A 14835-nucleotide genomic window follows, 5' to 3' on the forward strand; every position below is an offset into this window, starting at 1 on the left:
AACATCATTCTTTCCCCATTACTTCCATCATATCGAATACATTCCATACCCTTTTCACAATCTTATCCATAACAAATCTCAATCTCCTCTCTACTTATCACAACCATTTCTCACATATCTCTATTTTCTCCACTTATCACTTTTTCTTGTCTTCACCACCATAAAAATCCCTTTTTCTACCACATTTCAATCAAGAACACCACCAATACAACTAAAAGAGTCACATATCCCTTTCTTTCTATAATTGGAGGAGAGTCACTCTCTACACATTTTCTCACATTTTCACTCATTCACACTCTATGGCTTCACAAATGTCTTATTATAAACTCGCTCAAAGTTTCTAGGGGCTTATTGAAACCATGTTCACAAGCTCCTTGCTTTACATAGAGGAACGTTCCAATTTCGACCTATTATTCTCCTACATCTCGAATTTGACTTAAGAAAAGGAGTACGAAGGAGCCATGCCATCCAACTAGGAAGGAAGCCACTTGGATATTCGTAATCACCTAGAACAACCCACCTAAGGACCTTAAGAGATGTCAAATTTTTGGACTTGTCCCCATTGGCCCCTATCCCTTTGCGACCCAAGGAATTGTCTCTAACATAAAGACCACCTACCTCGAAGAACCTTGGAAACAGACATCTTGTGATTTTTGACCCTTGATACCTCTAATTCTTCGGAGCGAAAGAAGGAGATCTCTCACTCATGACATGCAAATCCGGACTCCTCTGTGGGACGTACGTCACAAATGTTATGAAAAAAAACCACACTAATATTTTGGCGCTAGAAAGAGGAGATCTCGAGAATTACCACGATATTCCCGGCGGTCGCGGAAACCTTTTCTCCTTGCAAGAAAAACCCCTCAAGATCAAACTCAAGCCCGCCATATTTAGGCCCAAGTGGTTCCCCAAAGGAGTGCCAACCCCGGGACCAAACTCGATGAAAGAGATGCTCGAACAGAGCGTTCGAAAACAACATTTTTTTTAAAGGGCCCTCACGAGGGTCAGAGGGCACGAGAAATTCCTTGTGGAAATCTATGGCGACCAAGAAAACGCGAGAGAAATTCCTTGTGGAAATCCATGGCGACCAAGAACACGACATGCAACAAGCTCAAGATGAAGATATCTCGTCCAAGAACGCCGATGAATATGGTCCCAACCCGAGCATTTGAGACATTCACGATGGACGCCAAGCCAAAAAAAAGTAACCCGAGCGAACAAGACCAACATCGCGACGCTCAAGGATCCCGCAATAAGTACTCGTGAGCATCACGTTCCCACTCTGAGGCAAAGAGCAAACACCAGTATCGATCTGCATTTGATCGGTTGGCACCCAGACAAGAGGTCACAGAGAGTGGCGAGCGGAGATTCTCACCACCGAGATGAGCCCAATCCCAAAGGTGCATGATCGATGGCGCCACCTCCGCATTCACGATCAACATATTAGCAGAAGACATCGTAGGAGACATTCAACCCCCGACCAATCTCATACACGACAGAAAGACAACCCACTGTACTACATCATACAATACCAAGCGATGATGAAAAAAAGAGGTGAACCCCCGCCGCCATGTGTTAGTCATTCTGCCTCACGCTCACTAGAACAACATTTGAATGGTTATAAAAGTTGGGAGAGGAAACCATTTACTCATTTGAAGATCTCAAGGAGAGGTTCTTCACAAGATGTGCCACCTCTCGCGTACGAAAGAAGGAGAAGTCGAACCTGCTTACCATCAAGCAGGAAAACAATGAGTCCTTTAAGCGCTTTCTCAAATGCTTCACCGAAAGAATTAAACAAAGTCTAGAAATACGACGACCGAGATGTGATCTATGCCTTCACCAACGAACTATGCACCGGCGATTTTCTAATTTCATTGGTCAAACAAGGACCCACGACGATGACCAAACTCATGGCCCGCACCACCCAACACCTTTCCAACCCTTGCCACATGGCCAAATCCACCCCAAAACGTAGCAAGTACTCTTGACATCCCTTTCTTCAGCCAAAATGGGCCCACCATCCATTTAGGGCACTCCAACACCTCTCAAATCTTATAAAAAAGAAAACCCTTCCTTTCACCCTAAAAGGGCGACACACAATTCCAAAGGTCAAAAATTCAACACAAAGCACTCCTCAGTCAAATTATCTCAACCTCTCAACAGTTCCCAAGAAAGATTCCTCGAGAACACTCTATATCATCTTTCATATCTCATCTTACATCTCATACCACATCATACCCACGAAAAGAAGAATTCTCCCTTCTTTCTCTCTAAAATAGGAGGAGAATCACTCTCAAACCCATTCTCTCTCATATTTTCTACACTCATCATGCTGCCATATCATATTACCTCTCATGGTGACGAAAAACTTGTTCTCAAGCTCTACTCCTTCGAGAGGCACATTCCATAACTTTTTATTCCCTTCACTTGATTTAAAAAAGAAGGGGTCAAACCATCCAACCATTTCACCAAAGGAGGCTACTCGGAGGTTCATCACCACCAACATCACTCTTTCCAAAGCTCCTTGGAAGTCGTGACCCTTATCGGATTTATCCCCATAGTTATGATCTCCTTGTGACCGAGGAAAATGATCTCCCTCATCACCACCCCCTCGATTGACCCTTTCTAAGAGATCTTAGGACATGTTTTACTATCGGGTTTTGACTTCATAGCAATATTTCCTTTGAGGCCGAGGGAAGACAACCACCTCTCTCACGACGTGTGTAATCGAACTTTGCAATACGTACGTCGCAAATAATACGTGAAAAATCACATCAAACACAAAATATAATTATGAACAGTAACACATACGCTAGTTTTGGAGAACTGAGTGAGGCATTAATATCCCGTCATAGATATTTGACATTATTTAGATGACCATAAAGTTTTTACATGTTTCTTATATTAATTATAAATCAAAGTATATTCATCTAATATTGTGGGATCGATTCGGGGCCGGATACCTGCGGAATACGGAATATACTAGCACAACACAATATATATGCCTCCGTGGCTCCAATCCAAACAATATAATCGACGGAAAAATAAAAGAACGAGACAACGAGATTTACCCAGGTTCGGACCAAAATGTCCTACGTCCTGCTTGGAGAGTGGTTCCACTAACAAATAATAATCCGAGTTTACAAAGATTACAAGCCCCCACAACTTTCTCTTTTCTCTCAAGGATTTTTCTCTCTTTGGTTGTTCTAGGTTATTTTCCCTCTTTCTTTTTCTCACCACTCACTTCTCTTTTTGTTTCTCTCGGCATTCCAAAACAACAACATTTTTTTTTGCTTTATATACACAATACAAAAATAAAGAAGTGGGACCCATAACTTAAAGCCACGTTCACAAATCTCCACCTTGGCTTTAATGAGAACCGAGAACGAACAACAACCCACACCACCGAGAACCACCGTAGAACCACTCTCCACGTCCTCCTCTAGTTGCTCAACTTCGCAACGTTGATCAAGTCGCAACAATGCCGAAACTTGATCCCCGTCACCGCCTTCGTAGCCATATCCGCCGGATTCTCGTCCGTGTGCACTTTCTCAACAACCACGGACCCCTCGGCGACCACATCCCGAATGAAGTGTAGCTTTACATCGATGTGCTTCGTCCTCTCATGAAACATTTGGTTCTTGGTCAAGTGTATCGCGCTTTGATTATCACAAAACAACTCCACCTCATTTTGTGCGATCCCGAGCTCACCGATCAACCCCTTCAACCAAAGAGATTCCTTCACGCCTTCCGTGGCGGCAATGTACTCGGCCTCCGTCGTAGAAAGTGCAACTACCGGTTGTAATTGCGCCTTCCAACTCACCGCACAACCAAACAAGGTGAACACATATCCGGTCAAAGACCGCCTCTTGTCCAAGTCACCCGCAAAGTCCGCATCAACATATCCTCTCAACTTCGCCGCACCTTCATTTGCCCGTCGATAGAGTAAACCAACATCCGAAGTTCCTTTAACGAACCGAAGGACCCACTTCGTTGCCTCTCAATGTTCTCTACCCGGGTTGGCCATAAACCGGCTCACAAGGCTAGCCGCGTACGCTAAATCCGGTCGTGTACACACCATGGCATACATGAGACTCCCAACGACACTCGCATAAGGAATCCGCTCCATGCTCGCTCGACCCTCCTCGGTCTTCGGCGACATACTCGCGGAAAGTTTGAAATGAGCCGCCAAAGGTGTTTGAACCGCCTTTGCCTCCGACATCCCGAACTTGGCCACCACCTTCCGAAGATAACCACCTTGAGACACGAATAGTTCACCGCGTCTCCTATCTCGTGTGATTTCCATCCCCAAAATTTTCTTGGCCGGTCCCATGTCTTTCATCTCAAACTCGCTTCCCAAAAGCCGTTTCACGTTGTGGATTTCGTTCTTGTTCCTCGACGCTATCAACATGTCATCAACATATAGCAACAAGAATATTCCACTACCATCAACCCACTTGACATACACGCAACTATCAAAATTGCTCCGCGAGAACCCATTTCGTACCATGAACTCGTCAAACCTCAAGTACCATTGTCTCGGAGATTGCTTCAAGCCGTAGAGAGATTTCCTAAGAAGACACACCTTATCTTCATCTCCAACCTTGACAAAACCTTCCGGTTGAGCCATTAGAATTCTCTCCTCGAGATTCCCATGAAGAAACGCGGTCTTTACATCCATTTGCTCAAGCTCTAAATCATGTTGATTTACCAAAGCGAGCAAAACCCGAATGGATGTGTGCTTCACCACGGGGGAGTAGATCTCGTTGAAGTCGACCCCTTCTCTTTGTGTGAAGCCCTTAGCCACCAATCTCGCCTTGCACCGCGGCTTTTCAAACCCGACAATGCCTTCCTTTCGTTTGAACACCCACTTGCAACCAACTACACGTTGATCTTTAGGCTTGTCCACAAGTACCCATGTCTCGTTCTTGTCAAGTGATGCCATTTCTTCTTCCATCGCACACTTCCATAGCTCTTTGTCTTTGCTCATCACCGCTTCCCGATACGACCTCGGTTCCAAGTCTTCCAACTCCTCCGCGGCAACCAACGCAAATGCAACTAAATCGGAGTAACCATACCTCTTCGGAGCTCGGGTTTCTCTTCTATGTCGGTCTCTTGCCAATTGGTACGAGTCTAGGCTCTCGTCATGACTTTCACCGCTTAACTCTTCAATTTCTTCCAAGTGACCCTCATCACTAGCCTCGTCTTTATCCTCCCGGTCATCGTTACATCTCCCCAATAGCTCCACCTCAATTTCGGCTCTTTCCTTAGCGACCTCCGCGCTATCCTTCGCCTCTTGAGTAGCCACGGCCATGTAGTACTCGGATTCTCTAAAGACAACATCTCGGCTAATGACACATTTCGAAGCTTCACCTTCTTTGTACCAAAGCTTCCAACCCTTCACGCCCTCGGGATAACCAACAAACATGCACTTCTTTGCTCTCGGATCTAGCTTGTCCTCTCTTTGGTGCATGTACGCCACACAACCAAATACCTTCAAGTTGTCGAGCTTCGGTGGAGAACCATTCCACACTTCTTCCGGTGTCTTGCAATTCAACGCCACCGATGGACATCGGTTTATCAAGTAAGCCGCCGTGTTAACGGCTTCTCCCCAAAACCGCTTCGGTAAACCGGCCTCGAATAACATGCATCTCACCCTCTCAAGTAGTGTTCGATTCATCCGCTCCGCAAGTCCATTTTGTTGCGGGGTTCCTCGGACGGTCTTGTGCCTAACCATCCCTTCTTCCTTGATGAACCGGTTGAACTCATCACCCAAATACTCCAAACCATTGTCCGTTCGAAGCTTCTTGATGTTTCTCCCGGTTTGTACCTCTACCATCTTCTTCCATTCTTTGAACTTTCCAAAAGCTTCATCTTTATGCTTCAAGATGTAGACCCAAACCTTTCGAGAACAATCATCAATGAACGTGATGAAATACCGGCCTCCACCTAGAGTCGGCGTCCTCGACGGCCCCCACAAATCCGAGTGCACATAGCTCAACGTGTCCCGCGTCACATTCGCGGACCGTGTAAACTTCACTCTCGTGGCCTTGCCGTAGATGCAATTCTCGCAAAACTCCAAGTCACCAAGCTTGTCACCCCCGAACAAACCTTGCTTACTCAACTCCTTCAAACCTCTATCACTCACATGACCCAACCTTTTGTGCCAAAGGCTCGCCAACGATGTCTCTTGCGGTTCCGTAACCGCCGCCACATCACCGACCAAGGTGCTACCTTGTAGGACGTAGAGACCACGCTCTCTAATACCTCTCAAGTAAAGTAGCGACCCCTTCGTGACCTTCAAGACATTATTTTCACCTTTCCAAGAAAAGCCTTGTTGGTCCAAGATTCCAAGTGAAATGAGATTCCTTCGTAAGTCCGGGACATGTCGCACCTCCGTCAAAATCCGCTCGATCCCATCGTGCGACTTAATCCGCACCGTACCGGTTCCGGCCACCTTACATGACTTGTTGTTCCCGAGCAACACCTCGCCCATCGCGACTTTCTCGTAGCTCTCGAACCAACTTTCATTCGGTGTCATATGGAATGAGCATCCGGAGTCCATGATCCAACATTTGTCGGAATGAGTGGTGGAGACAACGAGAACATCGGAGCTCTCGTAACCGTCAACAACTTCTTGAACAACCGCCGCCTCTCCGTCTCGTCTCTCGGCCGCTCCGTCTCCCCGATTCGGACAATTCTTCACCACGTGCCCTTCTTCATGGCACTTATAACACTTGATGACGAATTTCTTCGAGTTCCGAGACTTCGACCGTGACTTTTTCTTTCCCTTGTCTCTCTTGTCGGATCTACCTCGAGCCGTGAACAAGCTATCTCCGCTAGTACTTTCCATCTCAATCCGTCGTTTGTGTTCCTTTGACTTTAAAGCTCCAACAACCTCGTCGAGAGTAATCTCCTCTCTACCATGTTGAAGAATGTCAACCATGTGCTCGTACGACTTTGGCAAAGAATAAAGCAAAACCAACGCTTGATCCTCATCGTCGTACTTCACGTCAATGTTCTCCAAATCGACAATCAACTTGTTGAACTCGTCGAGATGCTCCATCAAATCTTTTCCTTCCGCCATCTTGAATGTGAAAAACCGCGCCTTGAGAAACAACCGACTCGACAACGTTTTCGTCATGTAAAGTGACTCTAGCTTCAACCATATCTCGGCCGCCGACGTGCACCGAATCACCTCCCGCAAGACCTTATCACCGAGACTAAGAATCAAGGTATTGAAAGCCCTCTCCAACACCTCCTCCTTCTTTGCCACGTCCCACGTCGCCGGAAGCTTATCGGACCCGTCAAGAGCCTTCCCGAGACCCATGTTCCCGAGGTGAGCCAACATCTTCACTTTCCATAACCCGAAGTCATTTGAGCCATCAAACTTCTCAATATCCACTTTCGAGGTCGACGCCATCACAAATCAACCCAAAGCCTCAAGGAAACAATTTATCGAACACTTGGTGTGCACACGAAACCACAACACAAAACCCCCCAAAACTCAACCCAACCTTGCATTCGGAAACCACAACCACAACACAAAACCAATTTGTGGGATCGATTCGGGGCCGGATACCTGCGGAATACGGAATATACTAGCACAACACAATATATATGCCTCCGTGGCTCCAATCCAAACAATATAATCGACGGAAAAATAAAAGAACGAGACAACGAGATTTACCCAGGTTCGGACCAAAATGTCCTACGTCCTGCTTGGAGAGTGGTTCCACTAACAAATAATAATCCGAGTTTACAAAGATTACAAGCCCCCACAACTTTCTCTTTTCTCTCAAGGATTTTTCTCTCTTTGGTTGTTCTAGGTTATTTTCCCTCTTTCTTTTTCTCACCACTCACTTCTCTTTTTGTTTCTCTCGGCATTCCAAAACAACAACATTTTTTTTTTGCTTTATATACACAATACAAAAATAAAGAAGTGGGACCCATAACTTAAAGCCACGTTCACAAATATAAATTGATACACTGTCGAGAAGTCTAATTATCTTCTAGAAAAGCTATTAATATTTAATTATATAAATACCACCAGTAAATCTTTGAAAGATACATGCCATCTCAATCACATATTAATGAATTAATTTTTTTCATCAAATATAAATTGATAACCTACTGTCAAGAAATCTAATGATTCTATACGAGAGATTATAAATATTATTTATATATATCGTGAGTAAATATATGAAAGATACCTGTCACCTGATATTTATAACCACATATTAATTAATAAAAACAACTAATTCTGCTCTAGAAGATATATGCTATACCGTGGGTAAATCTTTGACAGTCGTGTTCATAACTTCATATTATTTTTTTTATTACTGCTTGGTTATATATTTGATAGTGTCCGTGAGGTTAAAATGTTACAACGCGAATAACAATCAGTTCTGCACGTGTGCTGAGTCTCTAGATAAATTAAGGAAAATTATTTTAATGTACAATCTAGTAAAAGATAAAAAATAAAAAAAATTGAAGGTGCTGAACGATAAATAAAATTTTTAGTATGTGGTTGTGTGTAAAAATGTTCTACATTGCCTTTCTCGTTGCTTTTCTCACTTTTTATAAAGATGAGGTTCGGTGCTCATGGATTGATCAGACTCACAATATTACATTCAAGGATACTTATAGTGGTTATTTGAGATAACCGTTCATCAAGTTTTATTTGGGTTAATCATTCGATCCGGTTGATCAGAGTCACAATCTGGTATTTGGGGGGTAGTTAGTTGTTATTTGAGATAATCGTTCATCAGATTTTATTTGAGTTAATCGTTCGAGCACGTAGACACTTTATCACATGACTATTTCATATTTGATTTGATTAGTTTTTGACTAATTAGTATCTCTTTTTCTCTAAAAAAATTCTTGAAAGATTTAACTCTTAATGAACGATTCGTTCCGTTATAAATTTTGTGACCCTAGAACGTACTTCCGACCTTATAATTTGGCATTATCTCAATAGCGGTATATCAGGGCTGGCCTTACTGTGAAGCCAACTAAGCCATCGCTTAAGGCCCACAAAATTTGAGGAAAAAAATGGCCCCCAATTTTTCTTGTCGCTAGGTCATTCTTAGGCCTCAAATTTTGTTCAAATAAAACCTAATTTACTCTTTGGTGTTTGCCCATTGTTGGTCAAATAAAATCAAATAAGGCTCATTTGTTATTATTATCAAGAAAGGTAACGAGTTCCCTTAGATATTATTGCGACTAAAAACCTCAAACACTTGGACTTTATTGCAACTTTTCATTCGGAGTTTGATAAGATACTTTATATGTTGTAGTTTTATGTTTAAGGAAATAGTATTTTCTAATTTTGAGACTTTGAAAAAGTTCGAGGCTTAAACTATGAGGTAAAATTTGATAAATTGAGTTCTATTTACTTTTACGTTATTTTTTATGATCCCCAAACTTTTTTGTCTTCAGGATTAGTTATTGTTACAGAAGGTTAGATACAAACACATAAAATCACATTCACAGATATGAGAAAAATAAGAGAAAAAGACAACCATCAATTGACTTCCAGAAATTCTTCATTAAAATTTCATGTTTAATCTTTCTAATTCGATTATGAAGTTTTAATTTTCTGTGTTATTGTATTCTTTTATTCTTTTTGTGTGTTGAATTGCGTTTTAGAACATAAAATAATCATGTATTGTCGGAAATATGTTTTGGGTTATGGAAAAAAAATAGTTAATATATCGGTTTTTGTTAAAAAAATTAAAGTCTAATTTTCATGTTTTGTTCAAGGCCAAAATATATGTTGGGCCAGCCCTGGTGTATATATGTTATCTTGGGAGTAACCATAGTAAAAAAGAAAACAATGCTGGTCGGTCGGTCAAGGTCAGGGCAGTAAAATTCGTTTTGAATAGTATGTACATATTCTAGACCGTTCAGCCGTACACGTATAGTATAACACAATTAACTACATGTATATCCAAGTTCCAACTAACAACCCATTTTATATCATTATCTTGTCGTTGTGTATATATATGTTGACACATACTACATGTACAATTGTGTCCATCATATTTATATATATATAGCAGCTTTCGCTAAATATATACACATCACATAGAACTCTTGACGACTAGTATAGCGAGACAATGGAGAGAGCTTCGGGAGTGGTGATGATGGTGTTCATGATCATGGCAATGATGATGATGATGGACGGTTCAGATGCGGCGGCGATGGGGGCGAGGGAATTGGCCGCGAAGAACAACGTGACGTGTGTGTTGGTGTTCGGAGACTCGAGCGTTGACCCAGGAAACAACAACAGGCTTGCCACGTCAATGAAGGGTAATTTCAAGCCGTACGGCGTCGATTTCTACGCTCACCGACCTACCGGCAGATTCTGTGACGGCCGTCTCGCCACCGACTTCATCGGTATTACTCATCAATATATACACACACACACACACACACACACACATATATATATATATATATATATATATATATATGTATATTCTTTGATATATACTACAAGTTTCCATCTACTTTGTTTTAGGGTTTGTCAATTTTGACCCATGACATTATCCTTTTTGACACAACCGGGCCATGAAAATTCGCTGAGGTTTTTTATTTATTTATTATTATTACTATTTTTATTATAAAATTTTATATGGTATCAGGGCACTCTATTTGAGGATATAAATGCTGATTAATTGATCAGTTTAGTCTTCGCTACGTGTACTGCATAAGCCGTACTAGAATTAATACTAAGTTTTTATAATATTTCATGTCATGTATACCGGTGTTAAAGAAAGAAGAAAACACATAGCGATTGTTTTTTTTTTTTTTTTTTTTGAAGGTGGGGATTGAACCCAGTGGTGTGGAATTACCACTAGGCTATCCTAGGTATCACCATAGCGATTGTTTGATAATAATAATTACAACAATAAAGCCGTGCGATAATAGTATAATAGAGTGAAGTTATAATTTGTAATTTTTTTATTTGAAAGAATTTAGAATTAGTATTTTAGTACTACTAGTAGTATATAGTTTACCTACCAAATTGATTTTACTTATTTAAGTCATTTTCACGCGTTTGAAGAATGATTTTCATAACATTTTTTAATATTTCAGAGGAGATAATTATTTTGATCGTTCATATAAAATAATATCAACGATGACGATATGTTTTTTTTTTCTTTCTTCTTAAAATGGGTAGTATGGTAAACAAAATATACAATTTGTAGATAACTGAGTAAATAATTTTCCACCATTTTTTTTCTTCAAAAAATTGGCTACGCAAGCCACCTAAATTATAGGAATTGTAAATTAACCAACCTTTAGTAAATACTTTGTAAATAGCCAACTTGCATACGTGTCAGTATATTAACTACCTTTTTTACATGTTTGGTTTGATTAAATAAGTCTTTTATTAATCTGTTAATAAGTTAACTTGGCTATTTACAAGAAATTAACGAAATGTGGGCTATATCTCAATTCACTATAACCGTGTGGCTATATAACTTAATAACCCTTTTTTTTCATATATGCTTACATTTTGGTTTTTGGATTGTATTAATTTAAAAATGTGATTTTGCAGCGGATGCAGTCGGGTTCACGAAAGTAATTCCGGGGTTTTTGGACCCAAATCTGAAGGTGGCGGATATGGTGCACGGTGTTAGTTTCGCTTCAGCAGCTTCAGGCTACGATGAATACACTGCTAATATTTCTGTACGTAATTATTTGATTCCCATAATTCATTTATTTGATTAGTTCATCCTATTTTTAGTTATAATAATTTGGATTTGAACTCGAATTATTGATTAACAAAATGTGTTGGGAACAGAATGTGTTGCCTGTAACGGCACAGCTGAAGTACTTGATGCATTACAAAGTAAAGATGAACAAACTATTGGGAGCAAAGAGAACAGAGGACATAATGAATTATGGAATATTTATAATGAGCATGGGCACCAATGACTTCCTTCAGAACTACTTTCTGGATCCAATGAGACCCAATCAATACACCATCGATCAGTATCAGGACTTTCTTGTCTCTCGCATGGTTTCTTATGTTCAGGTCTCTCTCTCTCTCTCTCTCTCTCTCTCTCTCTCTCTCTCTCTCTCTCACACACACACACACACACACACACACACATATATGTGTGTGTGTGTGTATTGTAAGAGTTCAGGTCATCAAGTGTGAATTGAAAGAAAAGTCTCATTGTTTTTGTAACCAAAATCCAAATTATATAACCTGATAGGGTATATTCATTATGTTGAAAGTGAAACATACTACCAAAATATGAGTATACACCAACATAAAGCGGCATTAATAAGTTCATTATTAATGATGAATAACAAGACCAAAACAAGATATAGTTAAGATGTTATAAAATAAATACTATATAGTTAAGATCACTATCTGGTCCCATTTTGTTTTAATCAATCTGATCAGAATTACATCACTTAGTATTCTTTTATTGTTATTTTAAGTTCGAACTATGAAAAAAAAAAGTTTCACTTTTATTTTAGGGTTTCACAAATACGTTGTTTATTTGATTTAATAGTTATCTGGACTTTTCTACTTAAGGTCCATGAATAATGAGTAAACTGAATTTAAAAAAAAAATCGTACTTCATTGTGATTTTTGTACGATAATCTGCTTAAAGTCAATTGAAACTACTATATTATTTATCTAATATTACCATAATTTCATATGGTTTAATCTCAAATTTCAGGTGTTAATAATTTCTTTATCATCTATAAAAGTATATAAATTGAGTAAATATCTCTTACACGAATGTAAATTTTATTTTACTGACATTGACTTAAGAACTTGATTTTTTTTTTTTAATGAATTCATAATAGTTCTTTATTTTGAATGGAATACTTAAGAGCATTGTTTTTGACGTGGAATATGACATGGCAGGAAATGCATAGACTAGGAGGACGACGGCTGGTTGTTGTGGGGGTCCCACCATTGGGGTGCATGCCACTTGTCAAGACATTACAGGACCAAAAAACATGCGTTGAAAGTTACAACAAATTGTCTGTGTCATTCAACGCAAAGATGAGCGCGAAGCTGAATTCCATTAAACACACTCTGGGGATGAAAATCGGCTTCGTCGACACTTACGGCATTGTAGTCAATGCCATGAACAACCCACACAAATTCGGTTAGTACGTCCTGCTCTGTAATTTATTTAAATGCTACGTACGTAACGATTACTATACTTTGATGTGACATTTCATACGCCTATATATACTTCATATTATTTTGCTGTGTGTATAGGGTCACGCCTAGGGTTGGTATGGTAGTTAATGTTAAATAGTACTAAAAATAGTAAAGCATATATAAAATTAATAAAATAATTAAATTTACAAAAAAATCGCAAACACCAACTGACAGTAAAAATTTGTATCCACTGAATCTGGAAAAAAAAAATATTCACTAACAACCATCAAAAAGAGAAGAGCAATTAGCCTAGTAACCAAATAGGCAATTATCGTTTAAAAAATAGCTCAAGTTTCATTTTATTAACAAAATAATCCATCAAACCGAGTTAATTAAATTAACTGTTCTATTAATTAATTAACTATTAGTTTAATTAATTGACTTAATAAAATAAAATTTGAGCTAAATCACTAAAATGAATTAGAAGATTGACTATTGTAACAAATACTTGGAGAATTACATCTCAATTATACAAATATTAACGTCATAGCCCAACTCGATTTCTCCTACGTGCATAAAATTATTATTAGAGTAGATTAAATTAATCGACATTAGTTTCATGTTAGCTATTGACAACGTAAAAAAATTAAATTAAAAATCATAGTAAATTAATTAAATTAAATATTAAAATAAATTCAATTTATTGAAATTTGGTTATTTTCTTAATTATTTGATGGTTTACAAATTTTATATAAGACTTATAAATTGACCATTTACGCTTCCATATATTTAAATACATGTAGGTGTATTATAGAATTTCTTTTATAGAAATCTTAACTACTTAGTTTACCAAAAAAAAAAAAATTAAATTCTTATTATTATGTTAATTGATTGGTTTCAAATGACTTAATTTTTTTGTATAATTTTTTTTCTTCTAATGAACATACATATATATATATATATATATATATATATATATATATATTGTAAATAAAAATATTTATCAGGTTTTAAAGAAATTGGAAAAGGGTGTTGTGGGACCGGGACTGTAGAGTATGGCGATTCATGCAAGGACATGGAAATTTGCAAAAATCCAGCTGAGTATGTTTTCTGGGACGCGGTTCATCCCACGGAGAGGATGTACAAAATCATAGCCGATGAAGCCGTAGAGTCAGTTAATAAAAACATATTTACGTAAATATTTGCTTTTTTTTTTTTAATCGTTGTTTGTTATGTAGTTAAAATCCCGAACCTAATCGTCAAAAAATTGTGTGAATGTGTGTATCAGCTAATTAGAAACCCGCAAAATTGTCTCATTTTTTTTATGACCATCTTTATTTTTATGAGGTTTAATGTTAAATTGATGCACTACTTTATTATTTTTTTCCCTTTAAGCTAAAGTTCGTAATATATGTGTTTATATATAATATGTGTATGTGTATGTGTATATTAGCCACGATCATATTGTTAAACGAAATACCGAACGTGTTTCGTGACTACGTGATCATGAATGTTCGTAATTCGTGACTACATGTGGTCATGAAAATCCAAAAATTCGTGAATTCGTGACGTCTTCGTCACGAAAAAGATAAAATTTCTGGCTTGAGGGGTCACGAAACTTTGTCCTTCTCTTAGAAATTAAACCAAAACTTATTTGTTCGATGAAGAGCAGTGGTATATCCAGAATC

General features: G+C 38.9%; 1 protein-coding gene across 1 annotated transcript; it reads left to right on the top strand.

Moving 5' to 3' along the window:
• Window positions 1-10020: 10020 nt before the first annotated feature.
• Window positions 10021-14526, top strand: LOC149384685 (GDSL-like Lipase/Acylhydrolase superfamily protein). The gene is made up of 5 exons (XM_089627265.1): window positions 10021-10401; window positions 11570-11700; window positions 11816-12049; window positions 12902-13148; window positions 14155-14526. The coding sequence occupies exons 1-5, from the start codon at window positions 10122-10124 to the stop codon at window positions 14343-14345; spliced, it is 1083 nt and encodes a 360-aa protein (XP_089483391.1). The 5' UTR covers window positions 10021-10121; the 3' UTR covers window positions 14346-14526.
• The last annotated feature ends 309 nt before the right edge of the window (window positions 14527-14835 follow it).

The sequence above is a fragment of the Urtica dioica genome, chromosome 9 (genome assembly GCF_054948205.1).
Source record: "Urtica dioica subsp. dioica isolate 48M chromosome 9, U.dioica_male_clone48M_v1_H2, whole genome shotgun sequence".
NCBI classification, from domain to species: Eukaryota; Viridiplantae; Streptophyta; class Magnoliopsida; order Rosales; family Urticaceae; genus Urtica; species Urtica dioica.

Bases quoted from the DNA above. Each gene is read 5' to 3' on its own strand.
- LOC149384685 (XM_089627265.1), top strand. From the start codon at position 10,122: ATGGAGAGAGCTTCGGGAGTGGTGATGATGGTGTTCATGATCATGGCA. The intron at 11,701-11,815 runs GTACGTAATTAT...TGTTGGGAACAG, and splicing joins AATACACTGCTAATATTTCT to AATGTGTTGCCTGTAACGGC. The intron at 13,149-14,154 runs GTTAGTACGTCC...AATATTTATCAG, and splicing joins GAACAACCCACACAAATTCG to GTTTTAAAGAAATTGGAAAA.